This window comes from Rhinoraja longicauda, chromosome 2, assembly GCF_053455715.1.
Source record: "Rhinoraja longicauda isolate Sanriku21f chromosome 2, sRhiLon1.1, whole genome shotgun sequence".
Classification (NCBI taxonomy): domain Eukaryota; kingdom Metazoa; phylum Chordata; class Chondrichthyes; order Rajiformes; family Arhynchobatidae; genus Rhinoraja; species Rhinoraja longicauda.
In genome coordinates this window covers 71,671,312-71,696,148 of record NC_135954.1, presented here as the reverse complement: position 1 = coordinate 71,696,148, position 24,837 = coordinate 71,671,312, and the positions used below count along the sequence as shown (strand labels likewise).

General features: G+C 39.9%; 1 protein-coding gene across 1 annotated transcript in view; it reads right to left on the bottom strand.

Moving 5' to 3' along the window:
- Positions 1–21,130, bottom strand: part of nek10 (NIMA-related kinase 10) — a 104,015-nt gene extending 82,885 nt beyond the window's left edge. The window contains exons 1-8 of the mRNA XM_078420782.1: positions 21,002–21,130; positions 15,311–15,419; positions 13,109–13,169; positions 11,648–11,790; positions 6,829–6,927; positions 3,848–3,932; positions 1,873–1,914; positions 1,694–1,772 (exon numbers count right to left, since the gene is read on the bottom strand). Coding sequence (XP_078276908.1) covers positions 1,694–1,772; positions 1,873–1,914; positions 3,848–3,932; positions 6,829–6,927; positions 11,648–11,790; positions 13,109–13,169; positions 15,311–15,384 — 583 coding nt within the window. The 5' untranslated portion in view covers positions 15,385–15,419; positions 21,002–21,130. The remainder of the gene's footprint in view (positions 1–1,693; positions 1,773–1,872; positions 1,915–3,847; positions 3,933–6,828; positions 6,928–11,647; positions 11,791–13,108; positions 13,170–15,310; positions 15,420–21,001) is intronic.
- Between the last annotated feature and the right edge of the window lie 3,707 nt (positions 21,131–24,837).

Genomic DNA, 24,837 nt, shown 5'->3' with positions numbered 1-24,837 from the left:
TATTCAGTACAAAATAGCCCATTTGACTAGCATCTCATCTATTACAGACTGTGTATAGAGTGAACCTTTTAAATCATGCACAGCAGTCACAAGTTCACAAATCTCTCTCAGACCCAAGGTCTCTATCACTGTAAGGAAAAGAGCAAGAAGCACATAAAGACATCATTAATTTCAAGTAACCTACCATTCTGACTTAGAAATATATTCATGATCCTTCATTATTCTTTTGAAATACCCTATCATAGTTACTTGTATCACATTGAGTGCAGTAGTTCGCAACTGATCATAGTGCGTCAAAGCAATCAGTTTTGGGATCAAAGTTCTGCAATTGCTAATGATGCACAGTGCCAGAAAATAAAATAAATCCTGCATTTTTATAACCCTTTCAATTGTTGAATTCCTTGAAATGTTTATTGCATTATCATAATATATTTACAGCATAGAAAAAGGCTATTTAAACTTTACTCAACACTATTTTGCCACTTCCAACCTCAATAACATCTCTTACTGAAGCTCAGGTCTCCCTGCATGGAAATATGTTCCTGTTAATTGTCCTAACAAATACTTCTGGGTTTTTTCTAGACTTAGACTTTTCTTTTATAAAGAACAAGCATTATTGAGTGTTTTCCTGACAGACAACAACCTCCCAAATCTAGTTTATTAAGTCTTCCTTGCTGCCACAAAATAATTTATACAGCTATTTATAATTTATATTAGTGACAGATAAAAGAACTAACTATAAATTATTCATGTTTGATGGTACAAAGACAGTGGAAAAATACACAAAATGTGTTCAAAGGGGTGAGGTATTCCACTTGGTTAGAAAGAATAGAAAGCCATAGTATTATTGAAGTGGTGTGAGGCTAACAGACATTGGTGATCAGAGATCTGAGTTTCTTGGTACAAAAAGCATGGAAAGGCAACAGGCTCATAACCAACATATTATTTTGAATTGCAATCACTTGTCATATGTTGAAAGGCTGGAGCGACTAGGCTTGTATACACTGGAATTTAGAAGGATGAGAGCAGATCTTATCGAAACATATAAGATTATTAAGGGGTTGGACACGTTAGAGGCAGGAAACATGTTCCCAATGTTGGGGGAGTCCAGAACAAGGAGCCACAGTTTAAGAATAAGGGGTAGGCCATTTAGAACTGAGATGAGGAAAAACGTTTTCAGTCAGTTGTGAATCTGTGGAATTCTCTGCCTCAGAAGGCAGTGGAGGCCAATTCTCTGAATGCATTCAAGAGAGAGCTAGATTGAGCTCTTAAGGATAGCGGAGTCAGGGGGTATGGGGAGAAGGCAGGAACGGGGTACTGATTGAGAATGATCAGCCATGATCACATTGAATGCTGGTGCTGGCTCGAAGGGCTGAATGGCCTCCTCCTGCAATTGTCTATTGTCTATTGTTACAATAGGAAATGGAACTGTCAGTGGCTGCAGCAAATTCCCAAATACCAATGTGATGAATGCACATTTCATGTTCCTGTGCTGGTTATGTTTGGTAAATAATGATTAGACATGAGATTTGGAGAATTCCCCACTTTTCATTGAAGATGGTAATTTTTTGTTTCCTGAGAGTTCACCAATAAACCAAGTAATGCTCTGAATACAAAGGTTAAAGAAACACACATATTGACTAATTAAGGCATTGACTGTTCTATTATTTAGGTGTAGTTAAATAGAACTTACAAGTCACAGAGACTAATCTGTCAATGACAAACTGTTGACCTCCATATCCAAGATAGCCTTGTGCCACATTTTCCATGTACTGCACATAAACCAAAGGAGATTGAATGATTTAAAACATTTGAGAAACACGAATGCATATATAAATTTCAAGTATAGTGTCACTTATTTTGAAGACATACCTGTGCCAAGCTCTCGACCCCTCCAAGTTCAATGAAAATTTTCTGAAAGAAAAATATCAAAGTTTTCAAGTTCACACGATTATACCAAAGATACAGAAGACACAAAGATTAATTTGTGCCTTGCTTGGTGTAACAATGACATCCCTTAACCAAACAGTGCAATATGATTTCCATAACCCTGACCCCAAAACATCAGTGTCAATAAAGATTGTCAACAATACATTGCCGCAAGATCAATGCTGAAGCTCTTTAGGCCCTCACAAAGGAAGATCTTCTTAGATAGTGTCTCAAAAGACAATCTGTTCACTCCTTGCATATGTTAGGGTCCACAGGGTATCGACTGCTAATGGTCTGTCATAATTAGTGCCAGAGACTAAAAGGGACTATAGGTTTTTAAGCCAAGAAGCAGCAGGCCAGGTTTGATGAGATTTGCAAGGACCTCAAAGAGCCAATTAATTGCAAAGGTAAGGCATTCCCAGATTGTGAGCTCTACCTTTTAATGGGAAAATAAACTGCTTTACAGCCACCTGACGGAAGAAATCCAGCAGAAAACCGATGATCTATAGCCACATGAAACTCAGAAACTCTCAGACACATAACATGATTATGTTCTTGAACACTGCTCAAACGCCCAAGAACCCATCCCATTGAGTTGTAAGGCCGGGATGAACCCTTCAGGAACAGAGAGATAGCCATCACCTGCGGGAAATAAAACTTTGAAGACCTCCTCAACCATGACTCTGATGTTGATGTGAGTGCCCTTGATTCCATCCCACAATAACTGCCACCTCTGACTGACATTAAGTCCAAATTAAATCTAAAAATAACTAGGTCTCAGGAACAGATGGTACTCTCACTGACATCCTAAAATTCTGCAGTGAACAGCTTCAGTCACAAAACCACAACTACGTTGTCCACATATGGGAGAAGGAAGTATCAGTATCCTCTCCAAGGCCGACATCGACAATCTGGAAACTTACTTTCAGTTGGCCATGTTAGGCCAATCATGTAATTCAGATCCCCAACATCAAACTCCTGATTCAGACACTCTGTTCCATCACTCTCATGATAAGGAATTACGTGGACAGTGGAAAAGGTTTGAGGCTATACCCAAAACCTCCTTGAAGAAGTGCAATTTCTCTAATTATTCCTGGGAATCTCTAGCCCATAATTGCTTAAAGTGGAAAGGGAGCATGAAATGGTATTGGGTACCAAGGTCTGTGCAACAGAGCACAAAGAAATGCTGTGTGAGCAATGCAAGGAGAGAACCACCCCACAAATTATCCAGTTGTCTGCCCTGTCAGGCACCTATTCCTTCTGTAGAACAGACTACAGCTCTCACAGTGACCATGTTTGCCACTTCAAGACTCTCGAAACCAACCTAAATATCATCTTTGATCCCAACAGATTGCCTAATTAAGAGTTTATGAATGGGTCAGACTTTGAAAACGGATATGGAAATTCAATGGACTAGTTTGCAGAATGCGATGAATCAGCATAAGACAATACAAGTTGGTTAATTCATCTCTCGACTCATCTTCCTCAAGATATTTTACTGAGCTTGCCATCTGTTATATAGATTTATAAAGGAGTCTGTTCTGATTCTCTTCCGTTAAAAAAAATCGGCAGGTTCTCATTTAATCAATATAAATATTCACTAAGAATGAAATGAATCTTATTTATGGAAAGATAAATGTAATCAGAGCAAAGGTCTATTCACAGGACATTTTTCAATAAAAAGCAAGCAGACAAACCATGATACAGCATCGTACGGCTATCCTGTGAGTGAAATAATTGGCCATTTAGTGGCCAATAAACAGTACATTTTACAGACTGAGGTGGTAACAAATATGATTCCCATCAAATTATATATGATCTTACATAATGGGAACATCATGAAAAATATTCATTAGTTAAATAAATTATTTACACAATATTCAGATTTAGCAAAAGGTAACATTACTTATTTACACACCTGGTAAAATGGATCCCTCATTATTAAGCGTAGACAAATTAACACACGGAGAAAATTAGCAGGTGGAACTCGATCTACCCATTCTCTGTAATGAAAAGATACTATGGTTTGTTTAATTACAATTGTAGGTTTTACATTAACATACCCATGAAAGCAATGTCTATTTATATATTTCTCAGAAAACGTAACATACATCTGTCCGCGTGCATCCAAATTTTGCCAATGAATTGATAAGGGTATTTCTAAGATGGAATTTCAAAACAGATTCTCACAGTTTAGAGTTAAGAGTGTTTTATTGTCATATGTCCCAAAACAGAACAATGAAATTCTTACTTGCAGCAACACAACAGATATGCAAACATAGTACGCTGTAAAAACTATAATAAACACAAATATAAAGATATAGAAAACAGACAAATGAACAAACAATAATAATGTAAAGACTAAACTAATACCCCCAACACTATGTAATTCAGAGTCCATTTGGAGGTTGTAGTGTTTAATGGCCAGATGGTTGCAGGGAAGAAGCTGCTCCTGAACCTGGACACTACACTATACCTTCTTCTCAACGGCAGGAGTGAAATGAGAGTGTGGCCAGGGTGGTGTGTGTCTCTGATGATGCTGGCTACCTTTTTGAGATAGCAACTCTTGTAGGTCTATTCAAATGTGGGGAGGTCAATACCTGTGATGGACCTGTGGTTCACCACTTTTTGCAAACTTCTTCATTCCTGGGCGTTCAAGTTGCTGAACCAGGCCATGATGCAACCAGTCAATATGCTCTCTAGTGTCCACCTAGAGAAGTTCAAGACAGTATTCATTGACATATCTAATCTCCTCAATCTTCTCAAGAAGTAGAGGCATTGTTGGGCTTTCTTTATGATTGCTTCAATAAGCTGGTCCAGGACGGATCTTCAGAGATATGCATGCCTAGGAATTTGAAGCTTTTGACTCTCCCCACCACCTTCCCGTTGATGAAGACGGATTCATGGATCCTCATCCTTCCTCTTAAACAATTAGTTCCTTGTTCTTACTGACGTTGAGAGCAAGGTTGTTGTTCTGGCACCATTTGGTCAGTCGATTGATCTGCCACCTATACTCCAATTCATCGTCATCTGCAATTCGTCCAACAACAGTGGTATCATCGGCAAGCTTGAAGATGGAGTTGGAACTATGTCCGGCTACACAGCCATGTGTATACAGTGAGCAGAGCAGGGGGCTGAACACACAGCCTTGAGGTGCTCCTATGCTGATGGTTATCGAGGGAGGTGTTGCTGCCAATTCATACAGATTGTGGTCTGCTGATGGGGAAGTAAAGAATCTAGTTGCAGAGGGATGGGCAGAGACCTAGTTCTGTGAGCTTGGTAACTAGGAGGGGATGATGGTGAACACCGAGCTATAGTCTAGGAACTGTTGTTGCCTGGCGTATGTGTTTTGATTGTCCAAGTGGTCCAGTGCAGAGTAGAGAGCCAGTAAGATCTCATCCTCCCTTGACCTGTGGTGGCAGTAGGCAAATTGTAGCAGGTCCAGGTTCTTGCTGAGGTAAGAGTTGATATGTGCCATAACTAATCTGTCAAAGCACTTTATCACCATGGACGTTAGTGCCACCGGTCAGTAATCTTGAGGCACATCACCTTACTCTTCTTGGGTCTAAATAAAGGGTATAATTGGTGCCCTTTTAAAGTAGGTGGGCACCTCAGATCTCAGTGATGAGAGGTTGAAGATGTCTGCAAAAACTCCAGGCAATTGGTCTGCACAGATTTTAAGAACAAATTTTAAGGTTTTAAGAATTTTTGCTTTACAAATGTACTACAAATTTCTTACATCATCTTCATATTGAAGAGTTGAAGGTTTTGTTAAATACATTTTTGAAAAAATTGATAACATAAATAATGGGAAGAAAGGGCAGGTGCTTGGGTGCTTTGCTTACTTTTTAATAATTGTAATTTGAAAAGTTTCAAAATTCACTTTTCAAAATTCATTGTGGGAGACTTTGCTGTGAGCTACTAGATAGTTAATAGAAATGGACAGAACAATTCATATATGATAAAAACATTTGGAGGATGAAAATTATTTCTGTTTCATATGTCTGGAACAAAATAGGTGAATGAATTAATAGGCAATAGGAATAAATAGGCAAACATGAGAGAAGTTGAAACAAGTAGCACCTAAAAGCTAATTAGCAGAAGTCAGGGAGCAGATTCTTATTCATTAAAAGACTATTATGACTGAGTAGGTGCCTCTTTTAGAAAATGAAGATCCTTAAAAATGTTTCCTCTCATCTGATCATTCAAATCTTTTAATCATCCTAAACATGTTAAATAGATCAACCATTAATTTTTAGTCGACAGGACTAAAGCCAAATTATGAACCCTCTCCTCATAACTTAAATAGTGTAATTTTCCACTGAAATCATCAAATTGTGCGAGAAATAGAATCAGTTAAAATTCACGTTTGCTCTCTTAATTAGTCAGTAATTAAGTTGTTACAATGATTATTTTTTGAACCATAATGTGCCATATTTATATTTTGCCAGAATAGATTTTGCCAGATTTTCTTTGCAAAGCCATCATACAATTGCTTGGGACAATGTACCTCCTCTGGCACCTTACTCCAATTTGTATTGGACATTGCCTCAGTATCTGCTAAGAAAACTCTTCCTTTAACTGCTGATTACATCCCATTCTGTTTTAAAGAAAAAGCTTTACAATGCTGTATCAGATTATGTTGGATTTTGCTTGGCATATGCTTCTCACACACTCAGGGTGGCCTCTCCAGATAAGTGAAACAATGATCAGAGTAGTGGTATTTCACCGACAGCTCCAGAGGACCTCTACTTATTCTACACCCATCATGTCTCTTCACAGTGCCAGACTAAAGTCAAGCTCAACAGAGTTTTATTTTCCCGCTGATTTTCCCAAGCCCTTTACTTTGGCTGTAGTTTTGTTGGAGAGTAGGTAACATTTCACAGGATTCATTCCTACCTGCATGTGAGTCTCTGCTTCACCAGTGCAGTCAAAATTTCCAGAAACAGTTTGTGGTGGGGATGACAACTAAATTGTCTTTCATTCTTATAATTTACACTGTGAATGAATAGAAAAAGGAAAGTTTTGGATAAACAACATGTTATGATATACATTTCTCTAGCTCTTATAAATATGCTATTTTTGTACTTTAATTTGGTATTCCCACTTTTAAAGCATGTTATAAAGAGGGAGTAGCATTGAAACCATCCTTTTCTGTTTATTAGATAATGATGGTTTTGACAAATCCATCAACCGCTTCATTTGAGTAGCTGAAAAGTTAAATATGCTTAGTTTCATTGTAGTAATATTGCAGCTTTAAAACCTACTTTGTGTCTATGATACAAACGTGTTGAATATAAATCATAACCTAGAAGCACAATGGTTGACAAGATGCCCATTTTTAATTTCACCTTTTGTTGGTCACTTTAAGATGTTTTATTTTTTCAATTTATCAAATAGCATGATCCCAAATAGAACTAACCAAAAAATCATACACAACTCCAACCTTCCAATGTCTAAGAAAGAACTGCAGATGCTGGTTTAAATCAATAGTAGACACAAAATGTTGGAGTAACTCAGTGGGACAGGCAGCATCTCTGGAGAGAAGGAATGGGTGACGTTTCGGGTCGAGACCCTTCAGTCTGAGGAAGGGTCTTGACCCAAAACATCACTCATTCCTTCTCTACAGAGATGCTGCCTATCCCGCTGAATTACTCCAGCATTTTGTGTCTACCTTCCAATCTTATATTTTGAGTTGTGTTCAACATTTCTCATCTTCATTTTCTTCCATCATATTCTCATGTCACATTGGTACCTCATTTAGCCAACCACCTGCAAAGTAACCCACCAGAATTCAAGTGTGTCACAGAGAGTTCATGCTAACAACAACCAGATGATTTTTGCTTCACATCTTTCCAAGTTGATACCAATCCTAAACTATAGGAAAACATCGATAATGAAACTGCTTCCCTGACACTCTTTTATATAGTGCAACAATGCTCTAGAATCTTTCAGTATTTAAAAAAAAAGTTTATAAGCATTTAAAAGTGAGTTTGTGATACCCAGACAAGTCTTTGACCACCATTGCATCAGTCGATTAGAAACTCTCAGCAGCGATATTCTGCAAACAGGGCCACATAGCACTGCATACATCTCAAACAGCTGCAACTTGTGTGAATTTACTTCATGTTAAAGCACAGAGTAAAACATAATTCAAGATCAAAATCCCCTCAGTGATGAAAAGTAAATGGGAAACAATGTCAAACCTTAACAAATTTTCTGTTAAATTACATTTACCCATATTGCTGTTAAATATACAATAACAATAGTATTTAGGAATTGGAATACAGATCTTCGAGATAAGATATAAATAAAGGAGCAGAATAAGAGAGGCAGGGAGGGAGAAACCAAAGAGTAGCACAAAGTATCTGTTACAAAATGAGAGAAAGGAAAGGAAGGCATAGCAATAATAATGAATCAGTGGTGACATGAAGAGTAATAAATCTGTGGACCAGATTCTGCAGGAAAATACCACAGCAACTTGTGAAATTTACATCATGTCTCTGCATAAGTGCAAAATCCATGTACAGATGCACATCCCAAACTCAATGGATGTTCTTTATTGACATTTTTGTCACTGCACTGTCATGTTAGACTCCACATCATGACTTTATGGGAATTTCCCATCACCTATTCTGGGAATCATCTAACTGAATCGCTGGATAGACAGTGATCCCGTTATACAGTCAGTGTCCTAGAACTATAAAGCACAGAAACAGGTCCGCCGGCCCAAATGATTCATGCTGACCAAGTTGCCTTACTGAGCTAGTGGCACTTGCCTGCCCCTGATTCATATCATTCCAAACCTATGCTGTCCAAGCACCTGTTTAAGTATCTTTTAAATGTTGTAATTAGTTTGAAGGCAGAGGAACAGCAATGAGAAAAGGTAATATACACGTTTTAAAATTAATTGAGTCCAGTTAGATTTTTCTAATTATCTATTAGAATTGCCATGTGTTCTGGTTTATTTAATGTATGCAAATTAATATATTCTTTAATAAATTAATTGATTTGAAATGTCTCTGGCACTGTTTTTCAGCTGTTTCATTGATGGGGCTTGTTCTGGCCTCCCTTACATTATGTAAAGTGTTGCTGCTATAGAGGGCTTCTCCTTGAGGAAACATGTTGATAATCGGGGAAATTACAAAACTTCGTACTTACCAAATGAATCCTTGGCAAGCACAGTTCTAGCCCAGTAACTTGTGGAAGGGCTAAGTGGTCTGGAAGGACAATTAATAACAGGAAACAGGGAGAAATGAAACAAGATCAACAAGCAGAAAAGGAAGCAAAAAGTAGATGAATATGAAAGACAGATTATTAAATGGTGGACAAGTTAAATGTTGGGAATTATACATAGTACACGAATGTGCAACAAAATCAGGTCATAGTTCAATCATTTCAGAATATACCAGTATTGCCTCTTATCGGCTCAGCATGAAATATTGTACTGTATTTACAGATGATTTGGAGTTTGGCAATACTTAATAAAGTGAGGAGGAGGACAAACAATACCAGAAAATACTGAATGAAATGAGTAAACATGTTAAAACGATTACTGTGAGATGATATGTTTTGATAGATGAGAGAAAATGAAATCATACATTAATACACCAAATATTTTGTACAGATAAGGAAATGAGAACTTCATTCATGATTCCCAAAACGTATGAGTGGAGGTCAGAAATACCATTAAAAAAAATCAAAAGTAATTGATTAGATCAGTTAATGTCTATAGAAAGGAAAACAAAACAATTGAGAGAATAAAGCATGGATTCATCTTGAAACTAAGTATAATTACAGATCTACTTAAAAGTTTATACAAAAGAAAGATATTAATAGTATTTTGCTAAAGATTGGTTGTCTCACTAGCCTACTGATCCACCAGTCTGAAGAAGGATCCCGACCCAAAACGCCATCTATCCACGTTCTCCAGGGATGCTGCTTACCTGCTGAGTTACGCCAGCATTTTGTGTCATATCCACCAGTTCTGTTTGGTGCACTGTATTTCTAATAATCATGATTTTGGATTATTGGACCAAAAAATCTGGCTATTTCATTTTTTAAATGAATTAAGATATTTTTCACTACTCCTACTGATAATATGTGACTGTATCTTTTAGTAAAGAAAATACTTCCACCTATCCTGTTTCTTTTCAACTCTCCTAATTTGCAAATTCCATACATCACAGAAAATCTTTCCTAGACCCAATTTCTCTAACTCTTCTTAATCTAAGCATTTCTATTATATCCTTCCTTCACTGTTTTTTTCCAGAATTATGTTTTTTCTTAAATCCGATTCCTTCAAATTATTTCCCCTCTTCTCAAAAATCTCCTCCTAGACTTCTCTGCTGAAATGAAAATGTTCAATCTTGTTTTATTTTTGGATTGATTTAGGAGAATATTTTCTTTATAATTAAATGAATTTCAATAAAGAATGAGGTTCTCCTATTGTAGGAGAATCAGTGATACGAGGTCAGTGATGTGGATTATCCGTAGATAGGTGGAGGGTCAGGTAGTTTTGAGCAAGCGGGGAGTCTGCAGAAGGTCTTGGGACAGAAGGGAGAGTGGAAAAGTAGTGGTAAATGGAATACAGCATAGCTAAGTGTACGTTCATGCACTTTGGTAGAAGGAATAAAGGCATGAACTATTTTCTAAATGGCGAGACGATTCAGGATCGGTAGAAAGGGACTTGGGTATGCTGGTGCAGGATCCCCAAAAGGTTAATTTGCAGAGAACTAGAAGGATGGAATGCTAAGCTTGATAAGGCACTGGACAGGCCACATTTGGAGTATTGTGTGCAGTTTTGGGATCCATATACGAGAAAGGGTATGCTGGTGTTGGAGAGGATCCAGAGAGGTTTTACAAGAATGATTCCGGGGATAATTGGGTTAATGTATGAGGAGCGTTTGAGGTGCTGGGCCTGTACTCACTGGAGTTTAGAAGGATGAGGGGGAATCTCACTGAAACTTACCAAATTATGAAAGACCTACACAGAGTGAATGTGGGGTGGATCTTTTGAGTAGTGGGAGAGTCTAGGACCAGAGGACACAGCCTCGGAATAAAAGGACATACCTTTATAATGTAGATGAGGAGGAATTTCCTTATCCAGAGGGTGATGAGTTTGTGAGATTCATTACCACAAATGCTATGGAGGCCAAGTCATTAAGTATTTTTAAAGCAGAGATTGAGAGGTTCTTGATTACTAAGGGTCAAAGGTTATGAAGAGAAGGCAGAAGAATGGGGTTGAGAGGGAAAAATAGATCAGCCATGATCAAATGGTACAACAAATTTGATGGCCAAATGGTCCATTTCTGCTCCTATGTCTTATGGTCATTAATTTAATATGGTCACAATGTAATTGAGGGGCCAGGTTATTTGTTTCTAATAAAGAGTTCTGTTGAAACGTAAGATATTTGGTTCCAAAAAAATTGTATGAAGGAAACTACACCAATTTTCAAAGTAAAGATTTGTAACAAAGAAGGTAAGAGCAAGCAATTGGAAATGTTAAAATGGGATTTGTTTTAGATTGTTCTAGCCAACGGTTAGAACAAAAACAATGGACCATATTCACTCTACTGTGCTGCAAATACAATTACTTCTGTACATTCTATAGCCATTCAGGAAAGATAAAGTTAAAATTTTCCTGCCTGTTCAGCTATCATTTATTTGTGATGTAAACAAGTAAAATGTACAATTCTGACCAAACAACATTATTCACCTAAAAGCTTCAAGTTCCACAGCCTCAGTTGACTGCTGCTGCTGCTCCACACATCGGTTTCCAGCATTTTGCTTTCCCTGAATGGAATGTTGTTGTGATTTAGTTAGAATTCCACGGCCTTTATCAAAACTCAGAGCTGGCAACTACAACAAAATCACAAACAAAGCTCAGTTAATTGTGTAGATTTATTTTATAACATTGTTACTAGATACTTTGAACTTTTAATCAACCCACCAATTTTTAATCAATCTAGAGAAGGGTCCCAACCCTAAAGGTTCTCCAGAGATGCTGCCAGACCCGCTGAGTTACTTCCAGCACTTTGTATCTTATTCTATAAATCAACACCTGCTGTTCCTGGTTTCTACATCAATATTTTTAATTAGATTTAATAAAATACAGGATATATACTGAAAATTTACAAAACTGTTCATATTGTGTAAAAATGATTTCTACTTATGCGACATTTTTCACAGATGGAGAATAGCAAAGAAGTACATTTTGAAGTGTACTTACTGTTTAAAGGCAGGAGCCAATTTACACTCGATTAGCTTCCACTAAAATGATGAATAATGCCTAGGTAAGGTTTCATGTGATGTAATTGGAAAGATAAATATCGACTAGAGTACAGGACGTAACTGATCATTCTGCTTTAGTATAATATCATTGAATCTCTGAGAGATGAGGCTCATGGTTTAACATCTTATCTAAGTAAAGGCATATCTTGAGTAATCCAGCTGCCCAACCTTCCTCGGACACCACTCAATCAACCCCAACAGAACAGCACTTCCTCATTTTTCCTCTGGTGATTCAGTTTGAAATTGTGCACTCTGATCTCAGGAAAGAAACTTGTTCAGAGACTAGGGTGCCTCAAGCTAGGCCCTGTTGTCATGGTTATGCAATAGTTTTCTGCATTAGAATTTTCTATATCAAGTAATTTATACTTCTATGTATATACGACAGATATTATTACAACTGCAAATTCTGGAGCAAAGGTGGAATTTTCAGTGATTGCTTCTCTTACACAAAGAAACTAATAAAGGTAAAATAGAAGATTGAGTATAGGAGGGAGAATGATTGATTGAGCGAATGGTGCCAGAACAACAATCTTGCTCTCAACCTCAGTAAAAACAAGGAACTGATTGTTGACTTTAGAAGAGAAAGGTCAAGGATCCACAAAACCAGCCTTAAAAGTGTTGTTAACCTAAGTAAAATAAATAATCTGCATTAAAGTAGTGAACAAGTACACTAAGATTTTGTCTGCTAATGTTTGTGAACAATAATTTCTAGGTTTAAAATAATGGGAAGCTGAAATGTAGTACTTTATTCAAATATTCTTTATAGAATATAAACAGATACTAAAAATTACCCCATTCAACCGTAAAAGGATGTTTTTATTTGGAGTAACATAAATCCCATACAATTCTCTTCCTATAGTTGCCTTTATTTCACCAGTGAACGTACCTGTTGCTTGCTTGCTGGTACATTCAAGAGATTAAGTAGCCGTTTGAGATCTGTGTGTTCTCTAAAATAGAAATATTTTAAAATTAAATGAATGAATAAGATGACTGTGAGGTTAAAGAACAGCTTCTTCCCAGCAATCATCAAGCTCTTGAACACTGTACAACATTAATCACCACATCAGCAACTATGATCTACCATGGACTTCATTTTGGTTGCACTACGAACTTTGATTTTGCAATGTTATGACTACGAACTATAACTGATTATTAATTTATTAAGTTATTGAATACTGTACATTTATTTGTGTGTTATTGTGTTATTGCAGCAGTTAAGAATTTCATTGCCTGTACAAATGACAATTAACCACTCTTGACTCTTGAGTATGGATTAGATTTAAGTGAATTAGAAGAAATGAAATAAAAGGAAATGCATTGAAAAGACATGCAAAAAAAATTAAGTTTTATGATCAAGACAATACTAAATGTCTTCCGAAAGAATGAAATATCGCGTAATTTTTGTTAGTGAGAGCTTATTCACCAATAATTATCAGTTTCCACATTATTAAAATCGCATTTACTCCTCAAAGTACAAATCCTCATGTATTTGCTCACTTTTAGTGTATATCTTGTGGTCAAGTAGAACCAATTCATGTTGCTGTAAACATTTTAAAGCAGACTATTGGCAGTATTTTCAATAATAAAAGGCAGCCTATCATCCCACTCAAAAATAACAGGGAAATAGACAAAAATAGAGGAAAATTGACAATCTGTGTACTCAATGCCAGTCAAAAGACATAGAAATAGAGATAACAGGTGAAGGAAAAGAAATACCTAAGTGATGAGACCTGTATTGCCCTTGTATGTATGTGGGAGTCATTAATTCCATGTTCCTTTGGTACCCAATTGATTCAACACCAATAACAAAGACTCCACACATTGATTAAGTGGTAAAAGGCAGTGTTGTGGCAAACAATCGTTCCGCTGCAACGGGAAGAAAGTGGCTGAAATATGATGGAGTTGTTCTAAATATGGCGCAGTCTCAGTGGTAGGGAATAAAGGAATAGTGGGAAAGTGGGTCCTGGAAAAAGGATTGTATTCCTTACCAAACCCTGGAACAGCATAAGATCCTGGATCCAATACTTGAAAGAAGCCACACAAAGTCTGGTATTCAGAGAACACTGGGTACCATAAGTCTGGTCACCTGGTGTCTTAACAGATGCATGAGCCCTTGCACTTTGCTTTTGCAATTGAAGGTTCAAATAAAGTTTATAAGTAATGCATTCACCAGTTGTCAGTGGTCTGTCTCTAATATATGTGAAAATTTGGCACAGAAGCCAGTTGCAGCTTGCTATCTATCTACCACTCAGAAACTTATCAGAATCATATTTAACCATGTCAGTCGTCCATCCTAACTTATTCCATTGCTGCAGGCTTCATTTTTGTTTTCAATATAAATAGATTGCAACAAGACCAGTCATGCAGTCGTTATCAGAGCTAGATTTGTATTTTGATTTATTTATAAATAGTATATGCTGAGATAATTTTCAACATTGCAGAAAACAGATAAAGGTTTAACATGATTGGGAAAAAAATCAAAATAGATGTCTACGCTAGAATAATATTTGATAGAATATTGAATACTGTACGGGATTTTATGTACTATCATTAGTGAATTTAGGAACAAGGTGATAAAAAATCATAAAAAACAACTGTAGAGGATTTTTTTGAACATGATGTTAATATAGTGCAACACCAATGAATAAAGCATAGTTTGATATTTAATCATGACAATGCCCTCCACATTCACGAATATTGTTAATATCAAAAACTATATTATTGTTATAAAATGTAAATTAATTTGAAAGACAACATAAATAGCACTCAACAATGAACAATATCATGATTACTGAGCCATAACGTTCTACGTTTGGATGATAGTCTATCTCAACAGCCAATTATGTAGATTGGGCTGCTGATGTGCAAATGTTCTGAGGCAATTTTTAAAAAATCTTTTAAATTGAATGCTACTTTATAAATATGCCTTCACTAGGTGTGATGAGCAGTACCTTGATGAGCTTTGTTAATGTAAAAATAATAGCAGTAACCAGATTCGTTAAAAGGTAGTATTACACAGTTTCATCTATTCTGGATATATATTTTATCATGAAAAGGTATCGATTGTGTCAGTAACAAAATAGCATACTTGTCTGCATTTCTTTGGAGCTTGGTGTCTGATGTTTTTACAGCAACTTTAATCTTTTTGTCCTGCTCAAGCATTGTAACGCTTCACTTAGTCAGTATTAAAAACATTCCTGTAGAAACAAAAATAGATTAAGTTTTTAAATATAAATACATCTTTGTTTTAACTCTGGTTTAGAAACTTTCTAGAAACATCATTGCATTAGAGCTGAATTCTGAGCAATTTTATTGTTCAGGATATTATTATATTTGGTTCAAAATTAATTAATTTCCATAATTGACATTTGCTTGATCACAACAGCACAAAAATTATTGGTTTCATAAATTGCGCATCTGCTTTGTCCATATCTTTATAACCTTTAATTTTGGGGGAGCCAGGTACATTTTTTACATCACTTTTGTTTATTATTGTCACGTGAACCAAAGTTCAATGAAAAGCTTTTGTTTGTGTGCCATCCAGTCGAAGAAAAGACTATACATGATTCCAATCAAACCATCTACAGTGCACAAATAAAGGATAACGGGAACAACATTTAGTGCAAGATAAAGTAATATAAAGTAAAATTAAAGATAGTTGAAAGGTCTCCAATGAGGTGGATGGGTGGTCAGGATTGCACTAGCTGATGAAAGGAACGTTCAGTTGCCTGATAACAGCAAACTGTCACTGAATCTGGAGGTATGTTTTTTCAAACTTCCGTACCTCTTGCAGGATGGGAATGGAATACTTTATTGTCACATGTGAATAGGCACAGTGAAATTCTTTGCTTGCATACCCAATGTAAACAAATAGCAGCCACCTACGATGCTGGCAAAGCTACAAAGCACACCAGCTCCTCCTTTTGTTCTCCCCCCCCCCCCCCCAGCGGTTCCCCCATGCCGGGTCCCCATTGTCCTTTGTTCTCCCACCCTCCCCTATTGTACATTGTTCTCCCCCACCTCCCTCACAACAGGCCCCCCACACCGGGTCCTCCATTGTTCTTCCACCTCCCCCCTCACGACGGTCTCGGAAGAGAGATGACCAGGGTGAGATGGTCCTTGATTATACTGGCGGCCTTACGGTGGCAGCACAAAATGTAGATGGAGTCAGTGGAAGGGAGTTTGGTTTGCATGATGGTCTGGGGTACGTCCACAACTCTCTGCAATTTCTTGAGGTCTTGGATGGAGCTGTTCCCAAACCAGGCTGTGATGCTCCCGATAAAATGCTATCTGTAGAAGTTGGTGAGGGTTGGTGGGGACATGCCGAACTTCCTAAGCCTTCTACGGAAGTAGAGACGTTTGCGTGCTTTCTTGGCAATAGCTTTGATGTGGCTGGTCCAGGACAAATCGCTGGTAATATTTATTAGAGTCATAGAGTCATAGAGTGATACAGTGTGGAAACAGGCCCTTTGGCCCAACCTGCCCACACCGGTCAACATGTCCCAGCTACACTAGTCCCAACTGCCTGCGTTTGGTCCATAACCCTCCAAACCTGTCATATCCCTGTACCTGTCTAACAGTTTCTTAAATGTTGGGATAGTCCCAGCCTCAACTTTCTCCTCTGGCAGCTTGTTCCATACACTCACCACCCTTTGTGTGAAAAAGTTTCCCCTTAGATTCCAATGAAATCTTTTCCCCTTCACCTTAAACCTATATCCTCTGGTCAACGATTTACCGACTCTGGGCAAGAGACTCTGTGCATTATTCCTCGGAACTCGCAATCAGCCATAGCATTTACCCTGGGACTACTTGTATGAATATGCTATATATGTATGACTACTTGCAACATCATACAAAGAACATATAGGTAAACTTTTTGTTTGTTTTCCTTTATTGCAAAGTACATTTGTGGTGGGACCTCTGTTGTTCATGATATATATAAACAACTTGAATGTAAAAGTAGATGAGTTGATTAGTAAGTTTGCAGTTGACAACAAAATTGGTGAAATTGTGGAAAGTGAGGAAAGCTGACAAAGAACACAGGACACAGATGGATATAGAATAGACAGAGAAATGGTAGATGAGATTTAATCCTCGTGTAAGGTGTTGCACTTTGGGAGGTTGAATGCAAAGAGAAATTATACAGTTAAGGGCAAAACCCTTAACAGGATTGAAAAAAAACCCAGATGAATCTTGGGGTCCAAGAGCATAGTTCCATGAAAATAACAACACAAGTAGATAGAGTGGTAAACGAGGTATGCTTTACTTGCCTTCATTGAGTGGGGCAATCAATATGAGCGAGGAAGGCATGTTGCAGCTTTATAGGACTTTGGTTAGGCCACATCTGAAGTTTAGTTTAGATTAGAGATACAGCGTGGAAACAAGTCCTTCGGCCCACTGTGTCCGCACCGTCCAATGATCATCCATACACTAGTTCTATCTCTTGCTGTTGCTGGGGAAAGTACCTGGGGCAGGGGTGGTTTGGGTGGGAAGGGACGAGTTGACCAGGGAGTTTCAGAGGGAAAGGTCTCTGCGGAAAGCAGAAAGGGGTGGAGATAGGAAGATGTGGCCAGCAGTGGGATCACATTGGAGGTGGCGAAAATGTTGGAGGATTATATACATATATATTATTGTGCAAAGGATAACAAGGGAGGGAATAAATCAACAAGATCAATGTATACATCTATGGAGTCCTGTGTGATGGAGGAGGTCTTAAAAAATACTTATCATCTGTATTTATTATGGAGAAGGTCATGGATACACGTGAGTTCAGGGAAGCTAACATTGGTGTTGTAAACATACCCACATAATGAAATAGATCTTGGTAGCCTCGAGGTGCAAAAAACGAATAATTTCTGACAATGGAGGTGGCCCAGGACAGAGAGGTCAGTATGGGAATAGGAAGGGGAGTTAAAGTATTTGACAACAGGGCAATCACGTAGGTCGAGGTGGACTGAGTGAAGGTGTTCAGTGAAATGATTGGCAAGTCTGCGCTTGGTCTCACCGATATATAGCAGGCCCCATCTGGAACAGTGGATACAGTAGATGAGGTTGGAGGAGGTGCAAGTGAATCTCTGCCTCATTTGAGAGGAATGTCGGGGTACCTAGACAGAGTTGAGCACTTCTGATAATGGAGGACGCCTAGATCGGTAAGGAAATGGGAAGGTGGAGTTAAAGTATTTGGCAACCGGGATATCACATTGCCAGAAGCAGACTGAGCGAAGGTGTTCAGCGAAATGATCGCCGAGTCTGCACTTGGCCAAATGTAAATTGGAGGAATAGCACTTCATATTTTGCTTGGGTAGCTTACAACTTAGCGGTATGAATATTAATTTTTCTAACCAACTAACCCTTGCATCCCCTCGCTCTCTGTCCTTCCCCCACCCTGGTCGTCATACTAGTTTTATTATCGTTCTGTTGACTTCCTCTGTCTGTATAATTCGTTATCACCTATCCCGCAGCCTACAATGGACCATTTTGGGCTCCACATTTCCGTGATTATTGTTGCTTTTTGCATATCTTCCATTCATTTGTCCTAAGTACCGTCTATATTTCTCATTCCCTATTACCCTAACTCTCAGACTGAAGAAGGCTCTCGACCTGAAACATCACCTATTCCTTTTCTCCAGAGATGCTGCCTGACCCGCTGAGTTACTCCAGCTTTTTGTGTCTGACTTGAGGTGCATAAAGTTGGATAATTCCCTAGGGCCTGACCCAGTATATCCTCTGACATTGTGGGAAGGTAGGGAAGAAATTGCTGGGGCCCTCGAAGAGATTTTTGTATTATTATTAATTATGCTGAGATACTGGAAGACTGGCTAGTGTTGTGCCTTTAATTTAAGAAGAGCTGGAAGGACATGTCAGGGAACTACAGGTCAGTGTGCCAAATATCAGTAGTGGGAAAGTTAATGTGGGGATTGTGAGAGACAGGATCTACCTGTGTTTTTTTGAAAAGCAAAGACTGATTGGGGAGAGTCAGCGTGGTTTTGTGCATGGGAAATTGTGTCTTATGAATTTGATTTACTTTTTTGAAGAAGTGCTCAAGAGAATTTATGAAGGCAGAGCGGTAGATGTTGGATGCATGTTCTTTAGCAAGGCTTTTGACAATGTCCCACATGGCAGGCTGATTCAGAACAGGCGAGTTAGCCAACTGTACATAAAATTGGCTTGATGGAGGGAGTCAGAGGGTGATAGTGGAGGATTGTTCTTTTAGAATGGATGCCTGTAACCATTGCAGTGCCACAGAGAACAGTGCTGGGTCCCCTGATCTTTGTCATGTACATTAATGATTTGGATAAGAATGTAGGTATCATGATTGGTAAGTTTGCAGATGACAAGAACATTAGTTGTGTGATGGAGAGTGAGGTTACAATGGAATCTAAATTAACTGGGACAGTGGCAACGAAACGGCAGATGAAATTTAACTCAGATAAGTGTTGGGATGCATTTTGGAAAGTTAAACCAGGGCAGGACATACACAGTGAATGACAGGGCCCTGGGGTGTAATGCAGAAAAGAGATATCTAAGCATAGTTCCTGACATAGGTAGGCTGGATGGTGCAAATGGCGTATGGCATGTTTGCCTTCATCAGACAGGGCACTCAGTACCAAAGGTGGTACGTCATGTTATATGACACAATAGAACTTTATTTATCCTAGGAGGGAAATTGATCTGCCAATAGTCATAAAACTTAACAAGATACATGAAACATAAAATTAAAGTGATGAGTGGAAAGTCCAGAATTGGGGATGTGCAAAGATTGGGGGGGGGGGGGGGGGGTTGGAAAGGGGAGTCAGTCTACCCCATAATAAAAGGGGAGGGGTTGTGGCGTTTGATAGCCACAGGGGAAAAGTGGCATTCTGTGCTGCATCTTGGTGCAACCAGTATGTTGCTGAAGGTGCTCCTCAGGTTGACCAGTGTGTCGTGGAGGGGTGAACTGTATTGTCCAAGATGCTCCGCAGTTTCACAGTTTGGCTGCACAAGACACAGATAAAACGCACCTGGAATATTATGTACTGTTCTAATCAGCATACTGTACAAAGAATGTGATTAAGCTAGAGAGGGTGCCAAGAAGATTCACCAGTTCATTGCTTGGGCTAGATGGCTTGAGTTATAAGGAGCGACAAGATAGGCTTGAATAGTTTTCCCTGCAGAGAAAGAGGCTGAGTTGTGACTTTATAGATGCTGAAAAAATCATTAGCAGCAGACACAAATTAGAGGGTACAGGTTCAGGGTGAGAGGAGGAAGGTTTAAGGGGGACAGACACAAAACGCTGGAGTAACTCATCGGTGAGAAAAGGAATAGGTGACGTTTCGGGTCAAGATCTTTCTTCAGACCAAAGATAATATCTTTGTTTCAGACCGAGTCAGGGGAAAGGGAGATGAGAGATATAGACGGTATTTAGGAGAAATTAATGTAGGATATGTAAAAAGCATAATGGAGGAAATGTGGGGCGCTCAACAGGCCATTGCTGGCTGTGTGGGATAGGTGGTATCTGGTGGGCGGTGGGTAAATGACACTTCGTCAGAACTAGATAATGATCAATTTTAATATGGGACATGAATTAATTAATTAAATTAGTTTAATCCCTGCTCATCCTCAAATAGTGCCAAATAATCCTTTCCACGCGTGGTGGTGGGAGGGTTGCAGGTCAAGGCCCCACCGTGTTCAATCTCTCCCCCCTCCCCCACCCAATATGTGACCATTCGTGACGACCTTCTTTCGTGGAGAGCAGCCACTTGCTCTGCTCCCAGCTCCCTCCCTCACTTTACTTACTTACCGGCTTCTCATGTTCTCCCCTGGCGCAGCTCCCTCTGTGCAGCTCCGTTTAGTTTTCATCGGTCCTTGGACACCAGGAGCAGTGGCTCCTCCACCAATCCCAATAGCCGATACTGCGGCAGGGAGCTGCCTGTCGCAATCAGCGTCGTCGATGCTGCGACTTCGCCGGCTCCATGACGAGAGCTGACGCTGCGCTCGTTGCCATGGGAGCGGCTTTAAACCGTCCACAGTGTCCGGGCCTGGAGCCAGAGCGGCGGCTGGGCCGGGCTGGGGGTGGCAGCGGCTAGGGCAGGGGCTGGGAGTGGCAGCGGCTAGGGCAGGGGCTGGGAGTGGCGGCGGCGGCGGTGGCTGGGCTGGGGCTGGGGGTGGCGGCGGCGGCGGTGGCTGGGCCGGGCCGGGGGTGGCGGCGGCGGCTGGGCCGGGCCGGGGGTGGTGGCGGCGGCGGCGGCTGGGCCGGGCCGGGGGTGGTGGCGGCGGCGGCGGCTGGGCCGGGCCGGGGGTGGCGGCGGCGGCGGCTGGGCCGGGCCGGGGGTGGTGGCGGCGGCGGCGGCTGGGCCGGGCCGGGGGTGGCGGCGGTCGCTGGGCTGGACCGGGGGTGGCAGCGCCGGGCACCGCAGGCCGAGAGACCGGGGCGGGTGTGCCAACACTGAGCCCAAACCAGCACAGCTTCTTCCCCTTCTCCCAGTTACCAACTTAGGTCCGACCGCTCCTCACAGACCCCAGTCCCGACCAAATCCCCTCCCAACCACTCCGGTCGACTGGCTATTCCAGCGCCACGGCGAGGAAGGGAATTGCACTTAAGGTCGATGATCTTTCATCGTACCTGGGGAAACCTGTCAAATTTCTAACTTAATAGAGCAAAGTAAGAACGGAGAGGTTAATGTGATCAAAGAAAACCTGTAGTGGTCGCGCGGCGAGGGCTATTAAAAATTCACAGTGGCAACTGAACTGCTGAGAAGATAGTAAATAAGAGATAAGTGAAAGCAATGCTGAACCCCTGCAACAAAACAGAATGCTGGATATACTTAACAGGTCAGGTGGCATCTGGAAAGAGAAAAAATGTTAACAAAAGCAGGTTGATGATCCTTCATCAGAATTGGCCACAATAAAAACAGGAAAGGCTGGTTATCTGAAATTGTTGAATTTGCTGATGTCCAGAGATAATATGCCTACTCAGGTACTTACATTTTTTTTATTTTATTTTGGGCTTTATTAGAAGAGGATGAGAGGCCAAATATCAAAATTAGTTTGAGTCAGATAAAATCTTTAAGTGCCACATCTGCTTCTTTCTTGCAACCCATCTTCCCCCAACCACATGCATTTAACATTTATTTCACGAGGGCTGGAATACAAAAACAGGAATGTAGTGCTGAGGCTCTATAATTTGGAGTATTGCAAACAATTTTGGACACCATATGTGAGGATGTGCTGGCCCTGGAGGTTTACAAGAATGATCCCAGGAATGAGTGGGTTAACATATGATGAACATTTGACAGCAGGGGGCCTGAGTTTAGAAGAGTGAGGGGGACCTCTTTGAAATGTAACGAATAATGAACGACTTGGATAGAGTTGGTGGAGAGGATGTTTCCTCTAGTGGGAGAGTCTAGGACCAGAGATCATAGCCTCGGAATTAAAGGATGTTCCTTTAGGAAGAGATGACGAGGAATTTCTTTAGTCAGAGGGTGGTGAATATGTGGAGGCAAAGTCAGTGGATATTTTTAAGGCAGAGATAGATAGATTCTTGATTAGTACGGGTGTCAGAGGTTTACGGGGAGAAGGCAGGAGAATTGAGTTAGGATAGATCAGACATGATTAAATGGTGTAGACTTGATGGGCCAAATGGCCTAATTTTTGCTCCTATCACTTATGACCTTATGACATACAAAATCTCCCTACATTCCCATAAGTTGCCTTCAGATTTATCTGCCTTTTTGAGGTTATTGTCATGGAGAACCTTCTTCCAGCACGTGGCCCATACCCTTTTATGCTGAACCAATTCAGGTACTCATGAAGGAGACTTCTTACATGCTGTCAGCAACCCCACTTCCATTACTCAGGAAGTGTCCTGGTACTCGCCAATCTCTGGGTGACAAGGTGATGCTGTGGTCAACAAATCAATAAATAAGTAGTCTACATAACATTCACAGTGCATTGGTGGCGGAGGCAGCAAGTGCTAAAGGTGAATGGAATATCAACCGTGCAGGCTTGTCTATGCTAGATGAGTTAAAGTTTTAACGTTTTTGGAACTGTAATCTTCTGAGCAAATGGAGAACATTCCCTCTCAATCTTAACTTGTGTTTTATGCAAGATGTAAACACACTGAGAATTTAGCTGAACCACTTTCCACTGGTTATCAAGGCTATGACTTATATTTGTAGCCACATACATGTGGCCTGCCCATTTTTTGTAAACAATGGTAATTGATAGTGAGAAATTAATGCAATAATAATCCCTTTAAATGTCAGTGGGACATGATTAGATTCTAATTAGAGATAGACACTTATGGGACTTGAACCATGCAAGCATTATTTGTCACCTATCAGACATCAACACTGTCCTGGTTTTATTGCATGCAAGCACAACCTGTTTCTTTGACTGAGAAACTGGGAAGGGAAGTGAACACATTACAAATCAGGTACTATCATCACTTCTGATCAAAATTATAAATTTAGCCATAAATTTAGATAGTTCCTCTGTCCCTCTTCCCCTCCTCCTTCCCAGTTCTCCCTCTATCTTCCTGTCTCCACCTATATCATTCCTTTGTCCCGCCCCCCTGACATCAGTCTGAAGAGGGGTCTCGACCCGAAACGTCACCCATTCCTTCTCTCCTGAGATGCTGCCTGACCTGCTGAGTTACTCCAGCATTTCGTGAATAAATACCTAAAATCATAAAGGTCAATGGTGAATAAGCTGAAGATGGTTGGATCTGGTAAGCTACCCTGACAAATACCTGCAGTGAACAAAGAAATAAATAATCTTTTATCCAAAGTACAACTCCAACCAGTGGATTGTTTTCTATTATAACATTAGTTTTTACAGGGCACCCTTGTGCCGTGTAGTTTAATGCTGCTTTTATATCAATCATGACTCAGACCAGTACTATAATTCGGACATTCTCTCTAGTTAAGAATTGAGTGATACTGGCAGATTCCCATGAGAGGACAAAAAGTGGAAAGTTCAGGGAAGCGGGGAGTATGGGTTGTAGTATTATTGATAACAGCTGCTTAATGGAATTGTTAACAAGATATTACATCATTTTAACGAGGAACTCAATGTGTGTTAAATGGCCAATTCCCCAGCATCATGTGGGTTGGTCATATTCAGTTTATTATCACATATAGAGGTACAGTGAAAAGCTTTTTGTTGCATGCTGTCCAGTCAGTGAAAAGACTATACATGATTACAATCAAGCCTTCCACACTGTACAGATACAGGATAAAGGGTATAATATTTAATGTAAGATAAAATCTGATGAAGTTAATTGAAGATATTTCAAAGATCTCCAATGAGGTAAATGGGAGGTCGGGACCACTCTAGCTAATGAACAGACCATTCAGTTGCCTGATAACAGCGGGGGGAGAAAACTGTCCCTGAATCCAGTGGTATGTGTTTTCAAACCTTTGCACCTCTTGCCTGATGGGATAGAGAAGTGGGAGTGACCAGGGTGAGATTGGTCCTTGATGATGCTGGCAGCCTTGCCAAGGGAGCATGAAGTGTACATGGAATCAATGGAAGGGAGGTTGGCTTGCATGATGGTCTGGGCTACGTCCACAACTCTCTTCAATTCCTTGCGATCTTGGAAGGAGTTGTTCCCAAACAATGCTATGATGCTTTCTA